The sequence below is a fragment of the Heterocephalus glaber genome, unplaced genomic scaffold, assembly GCF_053883595.1.
Source record: "Heterocephalus glaber isolate CG9 unplaced genomic scaffold, H.glaber_assembly_v1.0 deba00001504, whole genome shotgun sequence".
Classification (NCBI taxonomy): Eukaryota; Metazoa; Chordata; class Mammalia; order Rodentia; family Bathyergidae; genus Heterocephalus; species Heterocephalus glaber.
In genome coordinates this window covers 59,299,910-59,325,015 of record NW_028258324.1, presented here as the reverse complement: position 1 = coordinate 59,325,015, position 25,106 = coordinate 59,299,910, and the positions used below count along the sequence as shown (strand labels likewise).

The following is a 25,106-nucleotide window of genomic DNA, read 5'->3' as shown; positions in this document are numbered from 1 at the left end:
CCAGCCGACTGTGGGCTGAAACCTCTACAGACTGTAAGCTACAATAACTCTTTCCTTTTGTAACTTTGAGTGTCGGGTATTTTGTGTCAGCAGTGAGAAAAGTAAGACAGTTACGTACTGAAGCATATTATTCCTATAACACTCTTATAAATTTTCTATTTCTCAGTGTTAAAAAAATCTCATACAGATTATTTGTCATAATCTCTGGCCCTCTTAACATTCCTAGTGGTGACTGTCCTCTTAGAAAGGGATGGGACTGTATGAGGCTATACTGTGTGATGGCCTTTATTTAGGAAAGATGATGTCATCATGTGATGGCCTGAAGGAGTTATTAGGAGAACATAAGACTTTTGAGTGCTAGCATTTCTTAATAAATACCATACTGCTGAAGTCATTAATTTGTGTTTGGATTGGAGTGAACCCAGGTTTTCCCCACTTAGTTATTGAGATTAAAAGAAATAAATTCTACTGCTGAATAGAATACCTAGCTGAATAGAACAAAATACTAAATATTTTTCTCCTTGGCAAAGGAAAATAAGGTTAGGAAGGAAAAAAAGTTAATAAACAACTGATAGTCTGTGTTACAAATTAGTTTTGAGGCTAATTTTTGTTTTTGTTTTTTTTTTTGGTATCAGGAATCGAACTTGGGTCCTTGCACTTGCGCAGCAGGCAGCGAAACCACTGAGCTAAATCCTCGGCCTTGAGGCTAATTTTTGACATTTGAAGTTGGGGAATACTTTGGATTTTTGTTTCTATGATTTGTGTATCAGTTTATTGCTGAAACATAAGATACACAGTCATTAGAAAAGCCTTTAATTTTCAAGAGATTTTTATGTATCATTAAAAAGAACTGGATTACTTTTCTTTTCTACTGTGATTACTACACATTTGACTTTTTACTGTGGTAAAATCCATGTAAGTTTTATTATTTTAACCAAATATAGAGTTCATTGGTATTACATTTACATGGTTGTTCAATCATTAATACTATATCTATCTATAACTTTTTTGTCATTGTACCTTAAACTCTGTATTGATGAAGTAATAACTCAACATTCCCTTTCCTCTCCTAGCTCCTGTAACCATTCTAGGAAGAAGCCAGATTGATACTTGCAACAGTCTGTCTGCAGCTGAAGAAGGCACAAAACTCTGTAGCCTTTTTCTGAGAGAAAATGAGGATTTTGTTGAGCTAGCATTGACACACTAAAAATATGTATTTGTAATTATTTTCTTTTAAAAGATTTAAATTATGTACCTATTGAGTTATTCACGCTGTTAAAAGGAATGGAACGTTTTCGGGGGTTTTTCCTTGTTTTTCTTTACTACTTTGTGAGAAGTGAGCAGTATCATATCAGCAAAATAAATATAGTACAGGGGACTGTGGCCCACGCCTGTAATGCCAGCCCCCTGACTGACAAGTTTGAGGCCAGTCGGGCAGCATACTGAGACCATCTCACACACACATAAAATAATTATATTGTTTTTCTGTACTTTGTGATTGTCCCAGCCTCAAAAGAAGTAGAAAGTTAGAAAATGAACTAGGGGGGGCCGGGGATTTAGCTCAGTGGTTCTGCCGCCTGCCTCGAAAGTGCAAGGACCCGAGTTCAATCCCTGGTACCAAAAAAAAAAGAAAATGAATTGGGAAGAAAATGCCATGAGAGTTTCCCAAAAATGGCTTTTTCCATGTTTTAAGAATCTACATTATTATGTCTTTGGGTTCCATGTTTGTCTCCAGAAAGTTACTCTTAATTCATAAAATCATAAAATTACTGAACAGGTAGTTGAGATAGGAAGAAAATATCTGTTCACATACTTCTTACATGAAAAAAAAGTTTAATAGTTAAGAGCCTCTCACTGGAAGTGCTAGGGGAGGAAGATTCTGAGGTGCTTCAGAACTTAAGATAGGAATGAACGGTAGTGCCATGACTGCAGCCAGGCTCTATCATTCATCTCAGTTAAGAAATAATTTTTCTCTGTATGGTTTCAGGATGTGGTTTGGAAAACTTTCGACAGATTAAGTGATCAGCAAAACTGAAATGGTCATCCTACTATGTAGTAGCACACCAGAACTTCTTGCTCCTGCCTATCTATACCTTGGTACTGACTGCTGAACCTCTCCCCATTCCTCCTGCTTTCAGCCCTCCCTAGCCTCTGGTAACTACTCCTTTACTGTCAACTTCTATGAGATCAACATTTTTGTATTCCACATATGAGTGAGATCATGTGATACTTGTCTGTCTGTGCCTGGGTTGTGTCACTTAACATAATAATCCCCAGTTCCTTCCATGTTATAGGAAATGACAAGATTCCATTCTTTTTATGGCTAAACAGTATTCTGTGTTGTTTTGTCTCTACATTCACTTTATGTTTTCATCAGTTGATGGGCAAGGTACATTTAGAAAAACAAGATAAATTAGCTAACATTTAAAAATTAAAAAATAATTGTTGAAATACTTCTAAGTTTAATCTGTGTCTAGCAAATATTTTTTTCCTTTATTAGTATGGGAACAAATCAAAAGATGGAAGTCATTTGTTACATTTTTCTAGGTTTTAAATAATTTAGATTTATGATACAAATTGACTAGTCTCTGGGTAATTTTAATTTGTTGCCTTAAGTTGTCTTTATTGGCTAAAACAAATATTTAAGAAGCAATTTGTAATTGACGTTAATAATTTTTCATTTCTTAAACTTTTAAAATTATACTTTATAATTTTTTAAAGTTTATGCCATATAATTTATTTATTTTTATTTTTATTTTTGGAACTGGGAATTGAACTCAGGACCTTGCACCTGTTGGGCAGATGCCGGCACCACTGAGCTAAACCTCTGGCCCCTAAACCATATAATTTAAATGGGAATTGATAAAGTAATTCTTGTTCTTTGTATTAAAGAAGTATTCACAATTTGATTGATTTCTATGGGAATTTTTTTAACAATGTTTTTTGGTACCGGAGATCGAACTCAGGACCTTGTGCTTGCTAGGCAGGTGGCAGAACCACTGAGCTAAATCCCCGGCCTATGGGAATTTTTTTTAGTCTGAATACCTGATGGTTTCTGTTACCTGGCTTTAGCTTTTCCTATGTGAATGCAGTGTGAAGAGACATTTTGGACAGATGATGATCTCTTTCCCAACTTCAATTACTGGCAACCACCTGGCAGACAGGTGGGGCCCATAGGGAGTGTGTGGGTCCTGGGAGACACTGACCTCTGGACAAATATCAGACCTTTTGAATTTCCAGCAACAACTGCTCCAGAGAGAGAGCTTAATTCCAGCTCTTTTAGAGATTGCTTCTGCTATTTGGTGCTAGCTGCTGTTTAGGGTTCCCTTGCAGCTTGACCTGAGCTTTAAGGCTGAGGAGAGCTGTGAATTGGCCAAGGAAAACAATCCACTTAGAAGTATACTTTTTCAGCCAAAGAGAGAGTGAATAAGGAGAGCATCCAGAATAAGTTAACTTCACTGAAGTAGAGATATTGGAAGAGACTGATGGTGAGTTCACCAAGCAGAACAAAACAAATTATCTTAAGTCTTAAAAAAAAAAATGACATGCTTCTAATTATAGCATAAAAGAATTTAAACATGAAGTGAGGGGAAAATGCTTCTCCATATATTAATTTGTTGAGAGGATGATGTTTTGTTGAGACTCAGATTCCTGATCTAGATTAGATGGAAGAGTATATCAAAACAGAAAAACATATAAAGAAGGAGAAAGAGGGCTGGGGATTTGGCCCGGTGGTTTGGCCGCCTGCTGCGCAAGCACAAGGACCTGAGTTCAATCCCCAGTACCAAAAAAAAAGAAGGAGAAAGAGCAAATGGAGGCATTGCCACACCTAAACATATAATAGAGAAGAATTCTGGTTTGGAAAAAAGATTGAAAGAAAGAGTTCATTGAATTCCAGACTAGAACGTGGAAGGTGGTCCACAGGCAGAAAAAATTGCTTAAAAAGGGAAAGTAATCAGCAGAACGCCAGAATGCTCTGTGTGACATTGGAAACTAGAAGGTAGCAGAATAACATCTGCAGATTGCTAGGAATGATGCCAGTACCTATCCAAAATAGCATTTACAGTTCCACCACTCCCAGCCCAGAAGAGGGGGCTTCCGGGCCACCATTCGTCCACTCCCAGCTCAGAGGTAGGGGTTTCTGGGCTGCTGTTCCACTGCTCCCAGCCCAGAGGAAGGGGCTTCCGGGCCAATGTTCCACCACTCCCAGTGCAGAGGAGGTGAGCCCTGTGGGTGCCAACAGCCACCCCACCCCTCCCCGGTCAAAATGAGAAGACATGTAAACAAGTCTCAAAACCAGACTTCCAGATCACCTACAGCAACCCCAAAGGGAAAGGAGATGGAACACTCTTGATACTCAACCACCTGGACTCCCTGAACTGGCAACAAAAGAGTATCTGGGAAAAATGAAATCAGAAATAATTTCTCACATAGCAGCAGAGACTGTGCCCATAGTGCAAGACATGATTAATAAATCTAGAGAGGACACAGATAAAAAATAGAGGAGCTGAGGAACATGATGGAATCCCAACATAGGAAATAAATGGAATCCATAAAACAGATACAGATTTCCAGGAGATTAAAAACTCCATTGAAAGTCTACACTGCAGAATGAGCCATTGTGAGGACAGAATTTCAGATACAGAAGATAAGATTGCAATTAGTGATCAGGAAAAGAAAAATTCCTTCAAAATTGTAAGGGACCACGAGAAAACAATCCAGCAGCTGCTAGACAATGCAAAGAAGAATAACATAAAACTGATTGGAGTCAATGAAGAAACAAGAGAGAGTGCAGATAACATAAAAAAGACTGTTCACCGAAGTGATGGCAGAAAACATCCCAAGCAGGGGAAAAGAACTTGACATAACAGATAAGTGAGGCATACAGGACTCCAACTAGCCTTGATCAAAACAAATCTACACATAGGCATATAATTGTTAAGATTCCAAAAACCCAACAGAAGAACAAAATTCTACAAGCAGTGAGAGAAAAGAAACAAATCACATACAAAGGAAAGCCCATCAGAATCACAGCAGACTTCACACAAACCATCAAGGCAAGAAGAGCTTGGAGTGATGTATTCCAAGCCCTAAAGGAAAACAGCCTCCAACCCAGATTGATGTACACTGCAAAACTATCTTTCAAAATTGTTGGAGAAATTATACTTTCATGACAAAGAGCACCTTAAGAACTTCATGAATACCAAACCAACACTCCAAAAAATTTTGCATAATATCCTAGGAACAGACAAAGAGGATCACAACCCCAGGAAGCCCAGCAGAATGAATCTATCAGACGCAACAAGAAATTAAATGTAATGGGGGAGAATCCAACTAAAAGAAAAAGTCATGACAATGATAAGTCAATACATATCAGTTATAAGCATCAATGTTAATGGTCTCAATTCACCAAATCAAAAGAAACAGACTGGCAGAATGGGTCAAGAAACAAAATCCAACAATATGCTGCATAAAAGAAACACACTTAGTTCAAAAAGAAACACATAGACTGAAAGTTAAAGGGTGGAAAACAATACTCCATGTGACGGGAACCTGAAAAAACAGGAGTAGCTATCCTCTTTGCAGATCAAGGGGATTTCAAACCAACACTGATTAAGAGAGACAAGGACGTTTCATTCAAGGACATCCTTGTAAAGGGAACAATCCAAGAGGAAGAGATGACAATCATAAGTATCTATGCACCAAATACTTGTGCACCCAACTATATAAAACAAATACTAACGGACATGAAAGTCATATATACACTAATACAATAGTAGTGGGGCAACCTCAACACCCCACTGTCACAAATAGATAGGTCACCTAGACAAAAAATAAGTAATGAAATACCAGAACTCAACCAAACTCTTGAACAAATGAACTTAACAGATGTTTATAGAGTGTTCCACCCCATAAAATCAGAATACACATTCTTTTCAGCTGCACACAGGTTGTTCTCCAAAATAGACCACATACTCATAGAACATGTTTAAGTGCAAAGGAATTGAAGTTATCCCCTGTATATTATCAGACCAGAGTGCAATGAAATTGGAGATCAATAGCAAAAGAAACTACCAAAATTACATAAACACATGGAAATTGAACAGCACACTTCTGATCCAGTGGGTCACAGGGGAAATTAAAGAAGAAATCAGACAGGTCCTTCAATTAAATGACAGTACAACATATCAGAATCTATGGGACACACTGAAAACAGTCTTACGAGGGAAATTCATAGCAGTGAATACCCATATTAGGAAAACAGAGCAAGCTCAATTAAACAACCTCATGCTGAACTTCAAGCTTCTAGACAAAGAAGAGCAGGACAAACCCAAAACTCATACAAGGGAGGAAATTATAAAGATCAGAGCAGAAATCAATTCAATGGAGACTAAGAGAACAATATAAATATTAATGAAGGCAAGAGCTGGCTCTTTGAAAGAATAAACAAAATTGACAAACCCTTAGCCAACCTTATCAGAAAAAGGAAAGAAAAGGCCCAGATCCATGCAATTAGAAATGAAAAGGGTGAAATTACAACAAACCTAGCAGAAATCCAGAGGATCATCAAAAACTATATGCCTGAACCAGAACCTATACGCCAGAACCTATATGCCTGAACCAGAACCTATACGCCAATAATATGGAAAACAGAGAAGAAATGGACAGATTCCTAGATACATATGAATTACCAAAGGTGAACCAAGAAGAGCCAAAAATTTTAAACAACCCAGTGTCAACCAATGAAATTGAAAATGAAATGAAAAACTTACCAACTAAGAAAAGCCCAGATCCTGATGGCTTCACTGCTGAATTCTACTAGAGATTTAGAGAGGAACTGCTACCACTACTGTTTAAACTCTTCAATGAAATTGAAAGGGAAGCAATACTCCCAAATTCATTCCTAGAAGCAAACATCACCTTGATCCCCAAAGCAGAGAAAGAACCAACCAAAAAAGAGAACTATAGGCCAATCTCACTAATGAACATAGATGCAAAAATCCTTAATAAAATAATGGCAAACAGAATGCAGAAGATCATCAAGAAGATCATACACCCTGACCAAGTGGGATTCATCCCAGGGATGCAGGGATGGTTCAACATACTTAAATCAATCAATGTAATACACTATATCAATAGAGCCAAGGACAAAAACCAAATGATTATCTCCATAGATGCAGAAAAAGCATTTGACAAAACCCAACATGCATTTATGATAAAAACCCTACAAAAAATTGGAATAGATGGTCTCTACCTCAATCTGATAAAAGCTATCTATGAAAAACCCACAGCCAATATCATACTAAATGGTCAAAAACCGAAATCCTTCACACTAAAATCAGGAACAAGACAAGGATATCCACTATCACCACTCCTGTTCAATATAGTTTTGGAAACATTAGCCACAGCAATTAGACAAGAGAAAGAAATAAAAGGAATAAAGATAGGAAATGAAGAAGTCAAATTGTCGTTATTTGCAGATGACATGATACACTATATAGAAGACCCCAAGATCTCCACCAAAAGTCTTCTAGACTTAATAACCAAATTCAGTAAAGTAGCTGGGTATAAGGTTAACACACAAAAATCAATAGCTTTCCTCTGTATGAATAATAGACTCACTGAGAGAGAAATAGGGCAAACAATTCCTTTCACAATAGCATCCAAAAAACTGAAATATCTAGGAATAAACCTAATGAAAGAAATCAAAGACCTCTTCTCTGAAAACTGTAGCACTCTGAAACAAGAGATTGAAGAGGATATCAGAAAATGGAAAGACATCCCCTGCTCCTGGGTAGGAAGGATCAATATATTAGTGAAAATGGCCATACTTGCAAAACTGCTATATAGATTCAATGCAATCCCAGTTGAAATCCCAGCAGCATACTTCACGGACCTTGCGAAAACAATCCAAAAATTCATTTGGAACAAGAAGAGACCCAGAATAGCAAAAGAAATTCTAAGTAACAGAGACATGGCAGGGGGTATCACAGTCCCCAACTTGAAACTATATTACAAAGCTACTGTGATAAAAACAGCATGGAACTGGCAAAGAAACAGACCTAAGGACCAGTGGAACAGATTAGAAGATGCAGAAACTACTCCAGACACACTCAGTCATCTCATCTTTGATAAAGGAACCAAACACCCTCACTGGAGGAAAGATAGCCTCTTTAATAAATGGTGCTGGAGAAATTGGGTTTCAACTTGCCAAAGATTAAAACTAGACCTGTATCTCTCACCATGCACTAAACTAGAATTGAAATGGATTAAAGATCCAAGTATTAAAATAGAAACACTGAATCGCCTGGAACGGAGGTTGGGTAGAACTCTTGAAGACATCAGTGTAGGAAAAGATTTTATGAACAAAACCTCAGTTCCCTGTGAACTAGCACAATCAACAAGTGGGATCTCTTCTTATTAAAAAGCTTCTGCACAGCAGGAGAAAGCACCAGCAGTGTGAAGAGATAACCCACAATGTGGGAAAAAAATCTTCACCTGCTCTTCCTCAAAGGTCTTCTATCTCAAATCTATAAAGAACTTGAAAAAAAATCAGACCTCCCAAATTTAAAGACCCAATCCAAAAACGGGCATCTCATATGAACAGACATTTCTCAGACAAAGAAGTAGAAATAGCAAATAAACATATGAAAAAGTGTTCAACATCACTGGTCATTCAAGAGATGCAATGAAAACAACACTGAGATTCCGCCTCCAGAATGAATGGCTGCTATCATGAAATCAACCAATAACAAATGCTGGCGGGGCTGTGGGGAAAGAGGAACACTGCTCCACTGCTGGTGGGCATGTAGACTGGTGCAACCACTGTGGAAATCAGTATGGAGATAACTCCAAGAACTAGGACTGGAAGTCCCATTTGACCCAGCTATTCCCCTGCTGGGTATCTTCCCCAAAGAATTAAAAGAATCATACCGTAGTGATATATGTGTGCCCATGTTCATAGCAGCACAATTTGTAATAGCTTAAACTTGGAAGCAGCCCAGATGCCCATCAACTGGAGACTGGATAAAGAAAATGTGGTTTTTTAATAAAATGGAGTACTACTCGGCCATAAAAAATGAGAAAATAGAGACATTTATTGCTAAATGGATGCACATTGAGGTGATACTCTTAAGTGAAATAAATAGGACACACATGTGTAAATACCAAATAGTTTCTCTGGTGTGAGAAACTGAAAGTGTAAATAAGGACTAAAAGGTACAGTAGATAATGTGAAATGGGAAGAAAAGGGGCAAAGGGGAAGGGGAAGTGTGAGGGGTAGGGGAAAGGAAAGAAGGGAATGGACTTAATATGAGAAAATGAAAAGAGGAAAGTTTGTAAATAGGGAGGGATGAAGGAGTTGAAGGGAGGGCAGAGGAAGGGGGAAAAATAAGAACCAAGAGAGATTATGTAAAGTGCAAATTTCCGATGATGAATGTCATTATATTGTATGCCTAAATTATACCACTAAAATAAAAGTTGCAAAAAAAAAAGAAAAAGAAATTTTCATTTAATGGATATCAGCTATAGTTTTCCTACTCTGTTACAGAAGTTATTTCTCCTATGAAAGCCTCCTTTGGTCATCTTTATCCTGTAGAATGATAAGAGTTACTTTTTATTTCTCTGACTTATGTTGCTTTTGGTGTTTGGTAGTTTATTCTTGCAGGTATTTCCAGGGCTAGAGATAAGGTACAAACTTTTTGTTTATTCAACAAAATAATTTTTATTATCTACTATGTGACAGCAATATAGTAGGCTCTGCAGGGAATAACACAGACAGGAATCTCTGTCCTCACAATATTTATATTCCAGGGGAGGGAGAAATGGACAGTTAACAAAATAAAATATATTGCATATCAAATGGTGATGTGCACCCCAGGGGAAAATCCAGTCAGCAGCTGGGCAGTGCCTAAAAAAAAAACAAAAAACAAAATAGCATTTACATGTACAGTTGAAATATTTGCAAATATGTAGGAATTCAATCAATCAATTATTAATCAAGTGCTCCATCTGGAGAAAGTTCTCCAGGGAGTCATACCACATCATTCCCAACAGAAACTTTAAGATTGTTTTCAGTTTTTCTACAGGCACAAGAGAGAAAACAGTGGTAAGCAAATAAACCTCACAGTATATTTAATAAAATGTATAATGATGTACAGGAAGTCCTCCACCTACGAAGTTTCAAGTTGTGAACTTTTACAGGTGCACTGTGTATGACCGTTGGATTACAACTATATCAGATTTAGGAATGTACTCCCAGAATGGAATTCACTTGTAAGTCAGGGACTTACTGTATATCAACTTACATTTGTGTTCTGTACATTTCTTAAAAGTTTGCAAAAAAAACCAAACTTTATTGGCTGGGCATTTAGCTCAGTGGTTCTGCTGCCTGCCTCACAAGCGCAAGGTCCCAAGTTCAATCCCTGGTACCCCTGCCTCCTGCAAAAAAAAGTTTGCAGTTGATTCAGAAGCTACATTTAACTCAGGTTCTGTCCCTTTAGCAAAATCCTAGGTGATGTTCTGTTCCAGTATTTATACTAGATGTGTATACAGTAATTTTTGATTGCCTTTTTATAAAAATAGCCAGATTGTTTAGTTCTAGCTCCATTCATTACTGGAGGTTGCAAAATGGTGATATCCTGACATTCTGTTTCAATCATAGTTAGGATACCTTACTTAGAGGTGCTCCTCTTCATCACTTTGGTTAAAAGATGTTCAGTTCTTCTCAGTTTCCCATTTACAAGAAAATGATTTGGTTCTCTTTTGTATTTTTGGAGTATGTCCTTATAAACTCAGGTAGCTCAATATGTACAGTGGTTTTACACGTCACTGTAATTATTATTATCATTTTTTTTAGGCAGTACTGAGGCCTGGCACATGCTAGACAAATGCTCTACCACTGAGCTACATCATCAGCCCTTTTTATTTCTCGCTTTTTTGGGGGCTGGTACTGGGGATCAAACTTGAACTCAGGACCTTGTGCTTGCAAGGCAGGCACAGTGCCACTGAGCTAAATCCCTGGCCCTTTTATTTCTCATTTCGGACAGTGTCTTGCTAAGGCTGGGTTGGAATTTGCAGTCCTCCTAGAAGAGCTTCCTGAGTAACTGAGATTATAGGAATGTAGTTCCTACCATGCCCTGTGCAATTGTTTTTGTTGAAGTTCGAATAGTCTCATCTTTCAATAGTGGTGTCAAAGAAAGTTACAAGATCTTGATAATCTTCAGCTGGTAAAAAGGATAGTGTGTTTTGCTTTGCTTTGTTTTGCTTTTCTAAAAGTCTGAGAATGTTTTCTGTGTCTTTGGAAAGATGGATTTTAGGGATCAATTTTTTTCCTAGGATATGTGGAACTTAGTGGTACAATCTCTGTGTGTGTGTGTGTGTGTGTGTGTGTGTGTGTGTGTGTTACTCGGGATCGAACCCAGGGCCTTTGTACTGAGCTACACCCCTAACCTTTTTATTTTTTACTTTGAAACAGGGTCTGGCTAAGTCACACTGAGCTGCCCAGACTGGTCTGAAACTTTCAATCCTCCTTCCTCAGCCTCCCAGAATGCTGGAATTATAGGCATACACCATTACACAAACTAGTGATACAATTTTGATACAACTGTATCTTTGATAGTTTGATATAATTTTTAGGTAGGTGTCTTAGAACTGTTACAGTATTTGCAAAGAATAATGGTTTTATTTCTTAGTGTGTGTGGAAACTTAAAAGGAATCATTGGCTCAGTGTGGTAGTGCACACCTATAGTCCCAGAGCTCTGGGAAGCTGAGGTTGGATTAAAAATTTGAGCCCTAAAAATAAGAACCAAGATACATCATGTAAAGGTACAAGTTCCCAATGAGAATGTAAATGTATTATATACCTAAAATATACCAATAAAAGAATAAAAAAAAAAATTGAGCCCAGCCTAGGCAGTTTAGCAACTCAGCAAGACCTTGTCTCAAAAAATAAAAAAGTACTGGAAATGGAACTCAGTACAACAGTGCTGGCTTCAATCCTTAATGCTGCAAAAAATTCAATAAATAAATAAAAATTTAGAAAAGGACTAGGAATGTAACTCAGTGAGAATGCCCTGGGTTTATTCTGCAAAAAAGAGGGGGAAAAATAATCTTTATCCAGCAATAGAGATAGAGACATACGTTTGAATGTCTTACTCAGTCAATAAATATTTTAATGCTTGCATTGAGCCAACTCCACAGTAGAAACACTGGAAAATTAATCACAAAACCTACTTAATAATTTATGTTTCAATCAGCTGTCAGGACTGATTTTAAAGTTAATTTATTTCATCTTTCAGATTTATCACGAAATCGCCTCTCAGAAATTCCTATAGAAGCATGTCATTTTGTTTCCCTTGAAAATCTCAACTTATACCAAAATTGCATTCGGTATATTCCAGAAGCAATTCTAAACTTACAAGCACTAACATTCTTAAATATTAGGTAAGAATATTGTTTCTTTAAAAAAATCTTTTTTTGTTTTATATTGTCTTCCATTTTCACATCTCTGTCACTTAAATGTTTATGGATATTTATGTTATCTGTTCATATTAGCAGTTTCTGTGTATGTTTTTAGGATATATTGAATCATTTCTTCTAATTTCTCTCTTTACTTTTGGCTTAACAATAACAAACCCTAATAGCTATTAGCCAAGGTAACTTGCAGAAGTCTTGTAACAGTGATTCTCAGTGATTACATTTTCAAATTAATTCAAATTAATTTCATCAAGTAAGAATAATAGATCTGAAATTACTTCATTTGATTCTTTTTTTTTGGTACTGGGGATCGAACTCGGGTCATTTGCGCTTGTGCAGCAGGCGGCGAAACCACTGAGCTAAATCCCCGGCCCTCTTCATTTGATTCTTGTGACTGAATTTTTTTGTATTAAGTTCTGAATATATAAATGCATAAATATATTTAGTCAATTCACCTCCATTTTTTTACACCTTGTAAGAGCTGTGTTTTATTTCACAGACATTTCAAAGGTTAAAAAGCTAATTGGAAGGCCAAGGATTTAGCTTAGTGGTGCCGCACCTGCCTCGCAAGTGCAAGATTCTGAGTTTGATTCCTGGTGGGGGGGGGGAGCTAATTGGAGAAAATGCACAAATACAGAAAAGTATAAATTTATCAAAATGGTGTATCTGAGTTATGTAATTATAGAAGATTTTCAAGGCTTTTAGTCAAAAAGTTTAAAGCATTTTCTCATTGTCGTATAATATCCTTTGGAAATATTTTATAGGATATCATTTATTGCAATCTTATATACTTTTTAAACCCTGTTTTCCTGAGATGCTTAGTTTTTGCCAGTTTTTTGCTTTTGTTTTCATATATGGTACTGGGAATTGAACCCAGGGCCTTTGCACTGAGTTACATCCCCAGCTATTGGTTTTGTTTTGTTTTGCTTTTGGTACAGAATCTCACTGTGTATTCTGGCAACAGAGTTAGAGGCATATGTTGAAATGACTTAGTCAATTAATAAATATTTTAAGCCTTACATTGAAGCAACTCCACTTGAACTCACCATGTAGCCTAGGCTGGCCTCCAACTCATTGTGATCCTCCTGCCTCAGCCTCCTGAGTGTTAGGATTATAAGCGTGTGCCCCAGCCTTTTTTAAATTTAAAATTTTTAATTTTGAGATAGGATCTTGCTAAGTTGCCCACGTTGGGCTGGAACTTGCCGTCCTCTTGGCTCAGCCTGCCAGAGTGCTGGGTAACAGGTGTGCACCCCCACACCCAGCTACAAAAATACTTAGTTTATGGTTGAAGAATCTTCATACAAATCAATAGATTCAGTGCTATGCCTGAACCTACAAAACTGACAATTGCCAAATGAAGACTAGAATGCAAATCTCTTAACCTGTTTGTTCCTTGTAAGATTTATGTTTGAGTCTAGAATGAAAGAGGAAAATTTTCTTCAGTGGTAGCATCTGACTTCTCTTTTCTTACTTACCCATTTAGTCGGAACCAACTGTCAACATTACCAGTACACTTGTGTAATTTACCATTGAAAGTCTTAATTGCTAGTAATAACAAATTGGTCTCACTTCCAGAAGAAATTGGACGCCTCAGACAGTTGACAGAACTTGTAAGTTAATATTTTAATTTTTGACTGTTTAGTGTGTCTCCAGTCATACCATACTTGTCCATATGATAATGATCTATCCGTAAGATGTGGTTTTGAGTTCTTTTCCAATGTTGGTCATGAGCTATACAGTACTAAGTGATCAGTGCTCATCTCTCTGACAGAGAATTAAGAAAGGACCAAAAGTACAAACCTCATAGACCTACACAAAATGGAAAAATGTCATTAGAATTATGTTCTAACCAATATTGAATAATTTCCATGTTATCAAACTTTTGTGATATTGGTTAATACTACATTTGATTTCTCAAATTAAATTTTGTGATAACATCAATATTTTTTGGGGGGGTGGTTATTTGAGACTGAGTTTCACTCTGTAGTTAAGGCTGGGCTTGAATTCACTATGTAGCCCAGGCTGACCTTGAACTTGTGATGATCCTCCTGCCTCAGCCTCCTTGGTACTACAGTTACACATGTGCATTACCACACCACCCTTAATGCCATCAATATTCTAATTTTCAGTTAGTTCTGTAGGGGAGTGGATACTTAAAAGGTCAGGCTATTTTTGTTTGTCTTACTATAGTTAGAATGTAACTATAAAATATAATTTACTGCCATGTATTTCCTAAGGTGTTTACTTGACGTTCTCCTATCATCCCTTGTAAATTATAAGAAACTGACTGTTGTATAAATGTTCTAAGTACAGGAGTGAGTCTTTCTTCTATAGGCATAGGGGCACATGCACTCTGGGAGGCTGAAACAGGAGGATTATAAATTCAAACCCAATCTGGGCAACTTAGTGGAGCATGTTTCAAAGTAAAAAATAGAAAAGGACTGAGTAATGTAGCTCAAGGTGAAAGCTCTAGTTTCAATCCCCAATATCGGGGTGAGAAAAAAAAGAGAAGAATTTTCCCTTTTAATCACTGTGATTGATATTATAATCTCAGTACCAAAATAGTCATTTTATAGGTGAGGAAAGCACTATTCAGGTTAAATAATTTGCCCAAGGTTACATAGCAGACATAGAATTTGAAACCAGATGCAGGGATGGTTCAAAATACTTAAATCAATCAATGTAATACACTATATCAATAGAGCCAAGGACAAAAACCATATGATCATCTCAATAGATGCAGAAAAAGCATTTGACAAAACCCAACACTCATTTATGATAAAAGCCGTACAAAAAATCAGAATAGACAGTCTCTACCTCAATCTGATAAGAGCCATCTATGAAAAACCAACAGCCACTATCATACTAAATGGTCAAAAACTGAAATCCTTCACACTAAAACCAGAAACAAGACAAGGATGTCCATTATCACCACTCCTGTTCAATATAGTTTTGGAAACATTAGCCGCAGCGATTAGACAAGAGAAAGAAATAAAAGGAATAAAGATAGGAAATGAAGAAGTCAAATTGTCATTATTTGCAGATGACATGATACTCTATATGGAAGACCCCAAGATCTCCACCAAAAGTCTTCTAGACTTAATAACCAAATTCAGTAGAGTAGCTGGATACAAGGTCAGCACACAAAAATCAACAGGTTTCCTCTACATGAACAACAGACTCACTAAGAGAGAAATAGGGCAAACAATTCCTTTCACAATAGCATCCAAAAAACTGAAATACCTAGGAATCAGCCTAACAAAAGAAATCAAAGACTTCTTCTCTGAAAACTATAGCACTTCGAAAAAAGAGATTGAAGAGGATATCAGAAAATGGAAAGACATCCCCTGCTCCTGGATAGGAAGGCTCAACATAGTGAAAATGGCCATACTTCCAAAACTGCTATATAGATTCAATGCAATCCCAATTGAAATCCCAGCAGCATACTTCACGGACCTTGCGAAAACAATCCAAAAATTCATTTGGAACAAGAAGAGACCCAGAATAGCAAAAGAAATTCTAAGTAACAGAAACATGGCAGGGTTTATTACAACCCCCAACTTGAAACTATACTACAAAGCTACTGTGATAAAAACAGCATGGAAGTGGCAAAGAAACAGACCTGAGGACCAGTGGAACAGATTAGAAGATGCAGAAACAACTCCAGACACACTCAGCCATCTCATCTTTGATAAAGGAACCAAACACCCTCACTGGAGGAAAGATAGCCTCTTTAATAAATGGTGCTGGAAAAATTGGGTTTCAACTTGCCAAAGACTAAAACTAGACCTATATCTTCCACCATGCACTAAACTAAAGTCTAAATGGATTAAAGATCTAAATATTAAAACAGAAACGCTGAACCAGCTGGAACAGAGGTTGGGTAGAACTCTTGAAGACATTGGTGTAGGAAAAGACTTTATGAACAGAACCTCAGTTGCCCGTGAACTAGCACAAACAGTCAACAAGTGGGATCTCTTCTTATTAAAAAGCTTCTGATTTAGCTCAGTGGTTGCACTGCCTGCCTCGCAAGTGCAAGGTCACGAGTTTGATCCCCGGTACCAAACAAAACAAAACAAAAGCTTCTGCACTGTAAGAGAAACCACCAAGATCGTGAAGAGACAACCCACAATGTGGGAAAAAATCTTCACCAGCAGTCCCTCAGACAAAGGTCCACTATCTAAAATCTATAAAGAACTTTAAAAAATCAGACCTCCCAAATTTAAAGACCCAGTCCAAAAATGGGCATCTGAAATGAACAGACATTTCTCACACAAGTATAAATGGCAAATAACTATATGAAAAAATGTTCAACATCACCGGTCATTCGAGAGATGCAAATGAAAACAACACTAAGATTCCACCTCACTCCAAAAAAGAATGGCTGCTATCATGAAATCAGCCAATAACAAATGCTGGCGGGGCTGTGGGGAAAGAAGAACTCTGCTCCACTGCTGGTAGGCGTGTAGACTGGTGCAACCACTGTGGAAATCAGTATGGAGATACCTCCAAGAACTAGGACTGGAAGTCCCATTTGACCCCACTATTCCACTGCTGGGAATCTTCCCCAAAGAATTAAAAGAATCATACCACAGTAATATATGTGCACCCATGTTCATAGCAGCACAGCTTGTAATAGCTAAAACTTGGAAACAGCCCAAATGCCCATCAACTGGAGACTGGATAAAGAAAATGTGGTTTTTTAATAAAATGGAGTACTACTTAGCCATCAAAAATGAGAAATTAGAGACATTTATAGCTAAGTGAATGCACATTGAGGTGATACTCTTAAGTGAAATAAATAGGACACAGATGAGTAAATACCGATTAGTTTCTCTAGTGTGAGAAACTGAAAGTGTAAATAAGGACTAAAAGGTACAGTAGATAATGTGAAATGGGAAGAAAAGGGGCAAAGGGGAAGGGGAAGTGTGAGGGGTAGGGGAAAGGAAAGAAGGGAATGGACTTAATATGAGAAAATGAAAAAAAGGAAGCAAAGTCTTTGTAAATAGGGAGGGATGGAGGGGTTGAAGGGAGGGCAGGGGAAGGGGGAAAAAGTAAGAATCAAAAGGGCCGGGGATTTAGCTCAGTGGTCTTGCCACCTGCTGTGCAAGCGCAAGGACCTGAGTTTGATCCCCAGTACCAAAAAAAAAGAAAAGAACCAAGAGAGTATGTAAAGGTGCATATCTCCAGTGATGAATGTCATTATATTTTACACCTAAAATGTACCAATAAAAGGATATAAAAAAAAAAGAATTTGAAACCAGCTACCTTGGTAGTAATCACATTTCATATTTCTGAAATGGCCAAATAAAATTATTTCCATTGAGATTTAAGAGTGTAGTTCCTTGTGGTTTTATTAACAATGACGTTTATCATAAACAAAAAAATCACGTAATGTTGATCTAATTGGACAAATTAGGGCACTTTTTACATGCATTTTTAAGATTTTGATATTATTTTATTGGTACACTTTAGGTATACAATATAATGACATCTTTGTCATGCATTTTGAATATAAGAAGTTACATATTAAATTTCACAGCATCAGGCCTACAGTCCAGATTTAGACTAGTTTTAGGGCCAGCTAGACTGAGGAAACAAAGACCTGAATGTACATTTGCTGGCATTTATTCAGAACCTGGATTAGTAACATGAACTAGTTGTAAATTATCCTCCAAATTCATATTTTCAAGTCATTTAAACTTTCTTTTCTACTTTTTCAATCCCACATACTCAAAAGATAGATATATTTCAGTAGCTGCTTTTAGTTTTCACAAAAGAGGTTAGTTGCTACTCTATCATACAAAGAGCCTTTGATGAAGAAGAATCTGTTCCCTCAAGCTCCTGATTGTCTTTCTGCAACATCCTTGTTGCCACTTTCTTTTGTTCTCCCTCATGTTTCAGTGAAAATGAAAATGCTCTCTTTCAACATACATTTTCTGAAAGATGTTTTATAAATTATTAACACCTTTTGGCTCAAACTGAGTTTTCCTGCCTTTTCACCTTCCTTTAGAACCCCCTTATGCCTTGATACCTAGAACCATGGGATTGAAAAGTCTAGCTTCTGGTTCTCCTTCAGGCACTAATTAATAGAAAAGTGAAAATTGCATTGTTTTCTCTAAGAATATTTTGGGAAAATTAAAAAGTAATGTCTGAATCTTAGTGAAGTTTTTGTTGAGTAGCTTGACTTTCTAAATATTACTCATATATCAGAAGAATTTTACGTGCTAATGTGCAGTTTGGATAATTTATTAACCTAGGAAGCTTCCTTCTGTTTTACATGATAGTGGGTACAAATTATTCTAGCTGTAGTCAGAATTATGGAATTCTGAATTTACAAATCTTAGAACCTGTCAATAGTCTCTTTTCAGAACCATTAGAATCAAGCTGTTAACCAAGATACAGGAGGCCTACCTAATGCATGTTTAGAATCAGATTCATGGAGCTGGGCATGGTGGCACATGTCTGTAATGCAAGCATTTGGGAGGCAGAGGCAGGAGGATCTCTGTGAGTTCAAGGGCAGCCTGAATTAGTGAAACCCTGTCTCAACAACAAACAAACAAAAAAATCAGATTCATCAGATGCTAACAGAACAGTCTCTGTTTTCATAGTCTGTGAGTTAGTACTGTACTTATTCTTCCGTAACATTCATTCTTGATCAGTCAAGCTGGTATTTTGAAGACGGGTTTTTTTTTCTTCCAAATAGTTGCATCATTATTTTATTTTCCTGCTTTCATTAGAATAATGTAAAATAAAATATTTATTTTTATACTTCTTCCTACTTTACCTTTCACCCACATTTTCATTTGATCTGATAGTCTAGGCCTCCTATTCATATTTTAAGTCATTTAACTGTAGTTATCAAAAAATTCCTGTAAATCTATACAAAATGTACAGAATCAGACAAAACTTATTTTTTTAGTCATATGCAACTTTATTTTTTCGTGGCGCTGGGAATCAAATCCAAGACCTTGTCCCTGGTAGGTGAATGCTCTATCAGTGAGCAGCATCCCTAGCCCCAGAGCCAGTAAGTTTTAAATTTAAATGCGAATATAAACTGTGGAATTATTTAACATAAAATTACAGTTTGTTTTAGTACTGGGAAGGACTCTGGTATTATCCTATCTAATCTCATTTGATAGTTTAAAGCAAGCAAGTTTATATTAAGAACAATCTTTACTTTGTATCCTTTTAAAACAGGATGTCAGCTGCAATGAAATTCAGACTATACCTTCTCAAATTGGTAATCTGGAGGCTTTGCGAGACCTTAATGTAAGAAGAAATCACTTAGTACGTTTGCCCGAAGGTAAGAAACTGTGAAGTAATTGCCTACTATCTCTTTATTTTTAAAGACCTCAGACTGATTGGCACAAGACAGAAACATTTAAGTTAGGGCCAGTGTTTGAGATCTGATGATTTAATAGTGTTATCTGTACTATTGTAGATTTTTAAGGACTCTTCAATGAAAAATTTTGTTCTGTTTCAGTACTGGTAATTGAATTCAGGGCCTTGTATGTGCTAGGCAAGTGCTGTACCACTGAGCTGTAATCCTAGCCCCCAGTAAAAAGTTTTGATAACTTTTTTTTTTTTGGTACTGGGGATCAAACTCAGGACCCTTGCGCTTGCAAGGCAAGTACAGTGCCATTGAGCTAAATCCCTGGCCCAGTTTTGATAACTTTTTAACCAGTGATTTTGTTTTTATGAATTATCAGTTGATGTAAATGATAACTCAGGGTAGGGCCACTGGAAATTTCAGTAAGCATGACTATGGGAGAAATGTAGTGTTTTAATAAGAGAATAGTCTCATGTAATGAGACTAATCATGAAAAGCATTCTTATAGTCTCATGTAATGAGACAAATCATGAAAAGCATTCTTATAATCAGCACTGACTTAAAAATGGACTTTTGAGCTGAAATTAACTATATCCTTGGCTGCAGATGAGGTGATGTACATAGAGTGCATAATGCATGAGGGGGAGACTGCACCCGGAGACTCACTGTCTTAGGCTGGCTGTAAACTCTAGTGTTTGTATCCGAATGGCAAAATGATTAAACAAATTAATTTATCAATCTTTCACATACACAACTTCATGAAGAAAGCTATAAATATAAGTGAAAATGGGAAGAACCATTATTAGACTCAAAGTACATTTAAAAACTTTTATTATAGAAAAGTTTATATATAAATGAGAGCCCCGAACCTCTATGTAACCTCTGTGTAGCTACAGAGGCCACTCTGTTAGCTCATGGCAACTCTTATTTCATTTATTCTCTCACTTTCCCCCAGCTTATCCTTTAGATTAATTTGAAGCAAATTCCAGAAATTCTTTCAGAATATACTTAAAAGATAAGGGCTGGGGGTGTAACTTGAGGCCCTGAGTTCAGTTCCCAGTACCAAAAAAAAAAAGATAAGAAATTTTCTGAAATTGTTCTCATGGCACTGATTTCTGTTCTTCAAAACATTTCATAATTACATTAAGTAAGTTAACTAATGACATTCTGCTTTCACTGTAGAATCCAATCATTTAAACCACTTTGATCTAGTATCATATTTAGTTCTAACATAGAAGTGTATTTTTGCCATTTTTGATCCTAAATAAACATGTAAGAAAATGATTTTCCCATTTCACCTTTATCCACTATTACCAAACTACCCAACAGCTTACACATCTTTCCTTTCACGAAACTTGTTCAGTAAACTTCACATCTTTTATCTTCAGGGCCCTTTTTATTTCCTCTTGGTCTTTGCTACCAGCTCAGGAATGTGACTAGAACAAAGGTCATGACATATGACCCAGTAACCCCAAATCCAATCTAAGATTAGCTGGAGAAACCCCTGCTATGGTTGATCTTTTAAATCTTAACTCATGTAATAGGGCCAGGAATTTAGCTCAGTGGTTCCACCACCTGCCTCACAAGCGCAAGGTTCCAAGTTTGATCCCTGATACCAAAAAAAAAAAAATTATCTCTGTTTCTTTTGCCTGGGATTTAGCTCAGTGGTTCCACCGCCTGCCCCCGAAGCGCAAGGACTCGAGTTCAGTCTCCAGTACCAAAAAAACAAACAAACAAAACCTCATGTAATAAAATTTACTAATGTGAGGTCAACTAAAGGAACCAGAGGTTTGGTTTTTTTTTTGGTACTGGCGATCAAACTCACGTCCTTGCACTTGCGCAGCAGGTGGTGAAACCACTGAGCTAAATTCCCTGCCGTAAGGAACCAGAGTTTTCATAAAAATGAAAACTAGGGGTTTTAGATGACAATTACAATACAATATAATAGTTCCACCTTCCGTCTTCTACTTTTTTTCCAGATCTTATTTTGACTATAACAAAATTATGAATCATCCAGGTAGTTTTTAAATGTTTTTTCATAACCGTTTTGTAATATCAGTATACACAGTTACACTGAGATAGCAAGAACTTTATTCTAATAGTCACCCAAGTCCATGTTAATTAATAATCTCGAATATACTGAAGTTTGGTAGATAACATGTTATATCTTTGTTACCTTTCATTTTGACTTTAATTTTAATTTTTACTAAATAATATAGTACATCATTCAAAAAGTACCTCAAAGCCTAAAATAAATAATAATATTACCCTTCTTGAGATCTCCCCACACCCAGTTTCAATGGCTAAAGGCATCTACCTTCATTAAACTTCGATTCTTTCCACTGATATTTACTGATACACTTCTAAAAGGTCCATATATCTATGACTGGGCTTGTCAACTTTGACACTTATGTTCATTAATAGATAAAGATTTTTATTTCCTTCCATCATCACTGTATTACACCTTTACTTCTCTTCTCCCATCTTCCCAGTGGTTCTGTCACAACTTTTGATTAAATCAGGGCTGGTAGAGTGCTTGGCTAGCATGCACCAGGCCGTGGTTTCAGTCCCTAGTACTGCTCCAAAAAATAAACAAAAAATTAGATCCTTATTCAGTGTTTACATTAACTCTGTAAATATTATTTCCTAAGAGTTCAAGTGATGTACTCTGATTTCATTTTCTTTTTTTAAATTTCATTTTCTTTCTTGCATATTTTGTTGTTGCTGTGTTCTACTGTTAATAATTCATCTTTGCTTATTTTTTTCTGCTGATTTCCCTTGAGCCAGTTTTCTTTCCTTTTCTTATCTGGGCAGCTGTGTTCTAGTAATCCTGCCCAGCTTGCTCAGCTGCATGTTGAATATAGTTCAGTCATTCCTGGACTCCACATACTTCGTTTTCTTCGTTTATTCTGTTTTCCTGGAGGACATCTTCTAGTAGCTTCCTGAGAATGTTGTTGTGAGAGAACATTTTTTTTGTTTGAGACCTCACTTGAAAGGACATATCTTTAGTCTGTGCTCTTGATTGATTGATAATTTGTGTGTAGATTCTTGGTTGAAAACTGTTTTCTCTTAAGGATATTTAAGTTTTTTTATTTTAGCTTTCAGTGTTAATTAGTAATCTCGAATACACTAAAGTTTGATAGATAATATGTTATATCTTTCATTGTTAAAAATAGGTGGTGGAAAGCATGCCATTTCTCATTCTTCTCCTTTGTGATCAACTTCTTCACTCCGTAAGATTTTAAGATCCTCCCTTTATTCTTGCTGCTCTGAGCTTTTATGATGATGTACACAGTAGGAGTTATTTTAACTCATTCTGGATACGTGGTGGTATTCGATGGTCTTAGATCTCTATGATAATTTCTTTTCTTCCTCTCTGTTCATATTTTGGAATTGAATGTTAGACCTCTTTGATTTGATTTTTTTCTATCTTTATTATTGTTCCCTTTTTTGTGATTTTGTCATTACTAGTAAAATAGTTCCAACCGTACTTGTTTGTTTTTTGTTTTTGTTTCTTTGTGGGGTTTTTTTGGTGGTGGTTTTGGGTTTTTTGGGGGTTGGTTTGTTTGGTTTTTTGAGACAGGATCTCACTTTGTAGTTCAGGCTGGCCCTGAACTCACTGTGTAGTCCAGGCTGGCCTTTAACTCTTGGCAATCCTCCTGCCTTAGCCTCCCAAGTGTTAGGATTATAGCCCTGCTCCACCACACCAAACCATTCTTACATTTTTAATTTTAGAAATTCATTCTGAATTTTATGTTTCTGCAGTCAAATTTTTTATAACTCTTGTTAGTCTATGATTTTTTTTACAAGAGTAATCTATGATTTTTTAAAAATCCCTTCCATATTTCAGTGATTTGATATCTTATTTCTCTGAAATCAGTGATACTAATTCTAACTTTTCAAATCTTCCTTTTGCTTATCATATAGTTAGTTATTCCAGCCAGGCACGGTGGGCACACATTGTAATCCCAAAACTCTGGGAAGCTGAGACAGGAGGATCACCAAGTTTGAGCCCAGCCTAGGCAATTTGGCAAGTTAGCAAGACCCTGTCTCAAAATTTAAAATTAGCCCAATATGAAGGCCCTGTGATCACTCCCCAATACAAGCAAAATAATAATAACTTGATTTTTTTCCCTTTTTTGTTGGTTAGTTGGATTTGATTTCTGTCATGTGTGTTGGAGGCTTCTCTAAAATTTTTGTGGATTATATACTGTCTGTGTGCAATAGAGTAAAAGTTCTGAAGGTGTACTGGGCAGAAATTGTAGAAGGGTAATTATGCAGCAATTGGATTATTTTATTAGAAATTTCCTGTTGATATCTAAAGGGCTCTTGTACGAGACTGCATATTTTCTTCAAAGAAAGAATCTCCATTTTTTTCTGTGTTGTTAGGTGAATTCATAAGTGCTGGCCTTCAAGATGTGGGATGAGGTGGGGTGTGGTGGTAGGCACTGAGGGATGGCCCTAAAGTGTGGAGACTTCTACCTCAATCCTCCCTTTTCAGCTGATTTCACGTTGGTCCTGGAGACCCTCCACTGAGACCCTTTTTGATTCTCTTTGTCTAGTGAATAACTTGTGACTCCTATAGGGATTAGAGGAAGCTAGTTTGGGACCTAGACATCTAACTCCTCTTACATAAACTGTCATCTAATAACCTTTTTTTGTCATATTGGGGCCTCCAGCTTCTGAGAATTTTTTTGGCTTTGTGTGGGGTCAGATTGTTTAATTTTTATTAGTATTATGTGTAGATAACTAGATTTTAATTTACACCACTTTGTTATATCAGTCACCAAGAATGGAGATAAATACCTGTTAAATCCACCGTATTTAACTAGAAGCTTATGTAAAAATTGTGTAGCCCTAAAATAATCATTAATTGTTCATTTCCATTTACCCTCCCATGCAGAGCTTGCAGAGTTGCCTTTGATACGTTTAGACTTCTCCTGCAATAAAATTACATCAATCCCTGTTTGTTACCGGAACCTCAGACACCTGCAGGTGATCACCCTAGATAACAACCCACTGCAGTCACCTCCTGCACAGGTAAACCACAGTGCAAACAGGCTGTGGACTTTTTTTTGACAAAGGATAAAATGTAATTATGTGCATTTATCTGTTGTAAATTAAGTTCTTTTAAAATTAATTCACACACTTCATATTCTTTAGAAGCCTTGAATAAATGGGATGGGAGATGGGTAATGTTCCCAGAAGTGTTTTTCCTTTCACTAATTCGTCATTTTTTAATTTAAGGAATTTTGAAATTGTTCTTCTAATAAAAATTTGAGCCACATTTGGTAGC

The 25,106-nt window shown here is 36.7% G+C and overlaps 1 protein-coding gene across 9 annotated transcripts in view; it reads left to right on the top strand.

The window, feature by feature from the left end:
• Lrch3 (leucine rich repeats and calponin homology domain containing 3) overlaps positions 1-25,106 on the top strand; it is a 100,115-nt gene that overhangs the window by 19,825 nt on the left and 55,184 nt on the right. For all 9 annotated transcript variants that reach the window (XM_087186612.1, XM_087186616.1, XM_087186618.1 and 6 more), the window contains exons 2-5: positions 12,300-12,444; positions 13,961-14,087; positions 19,678-19,783; positions 24,714-24,850. In XM_087186612.1, coding sequence (XP_087042738.1) covers positions 12,300-12,444; positions 13,961-14,087; positions 19,678-19,783; positions 24,714-24,850 — 515 coding nt within the window. The remainder of the gene's footprint in view (positions 1-12,299; positions 12,445-13,960; positions 14,088-19,677; positions 19,784-24,713; positions 24,851-25,106) is intronic.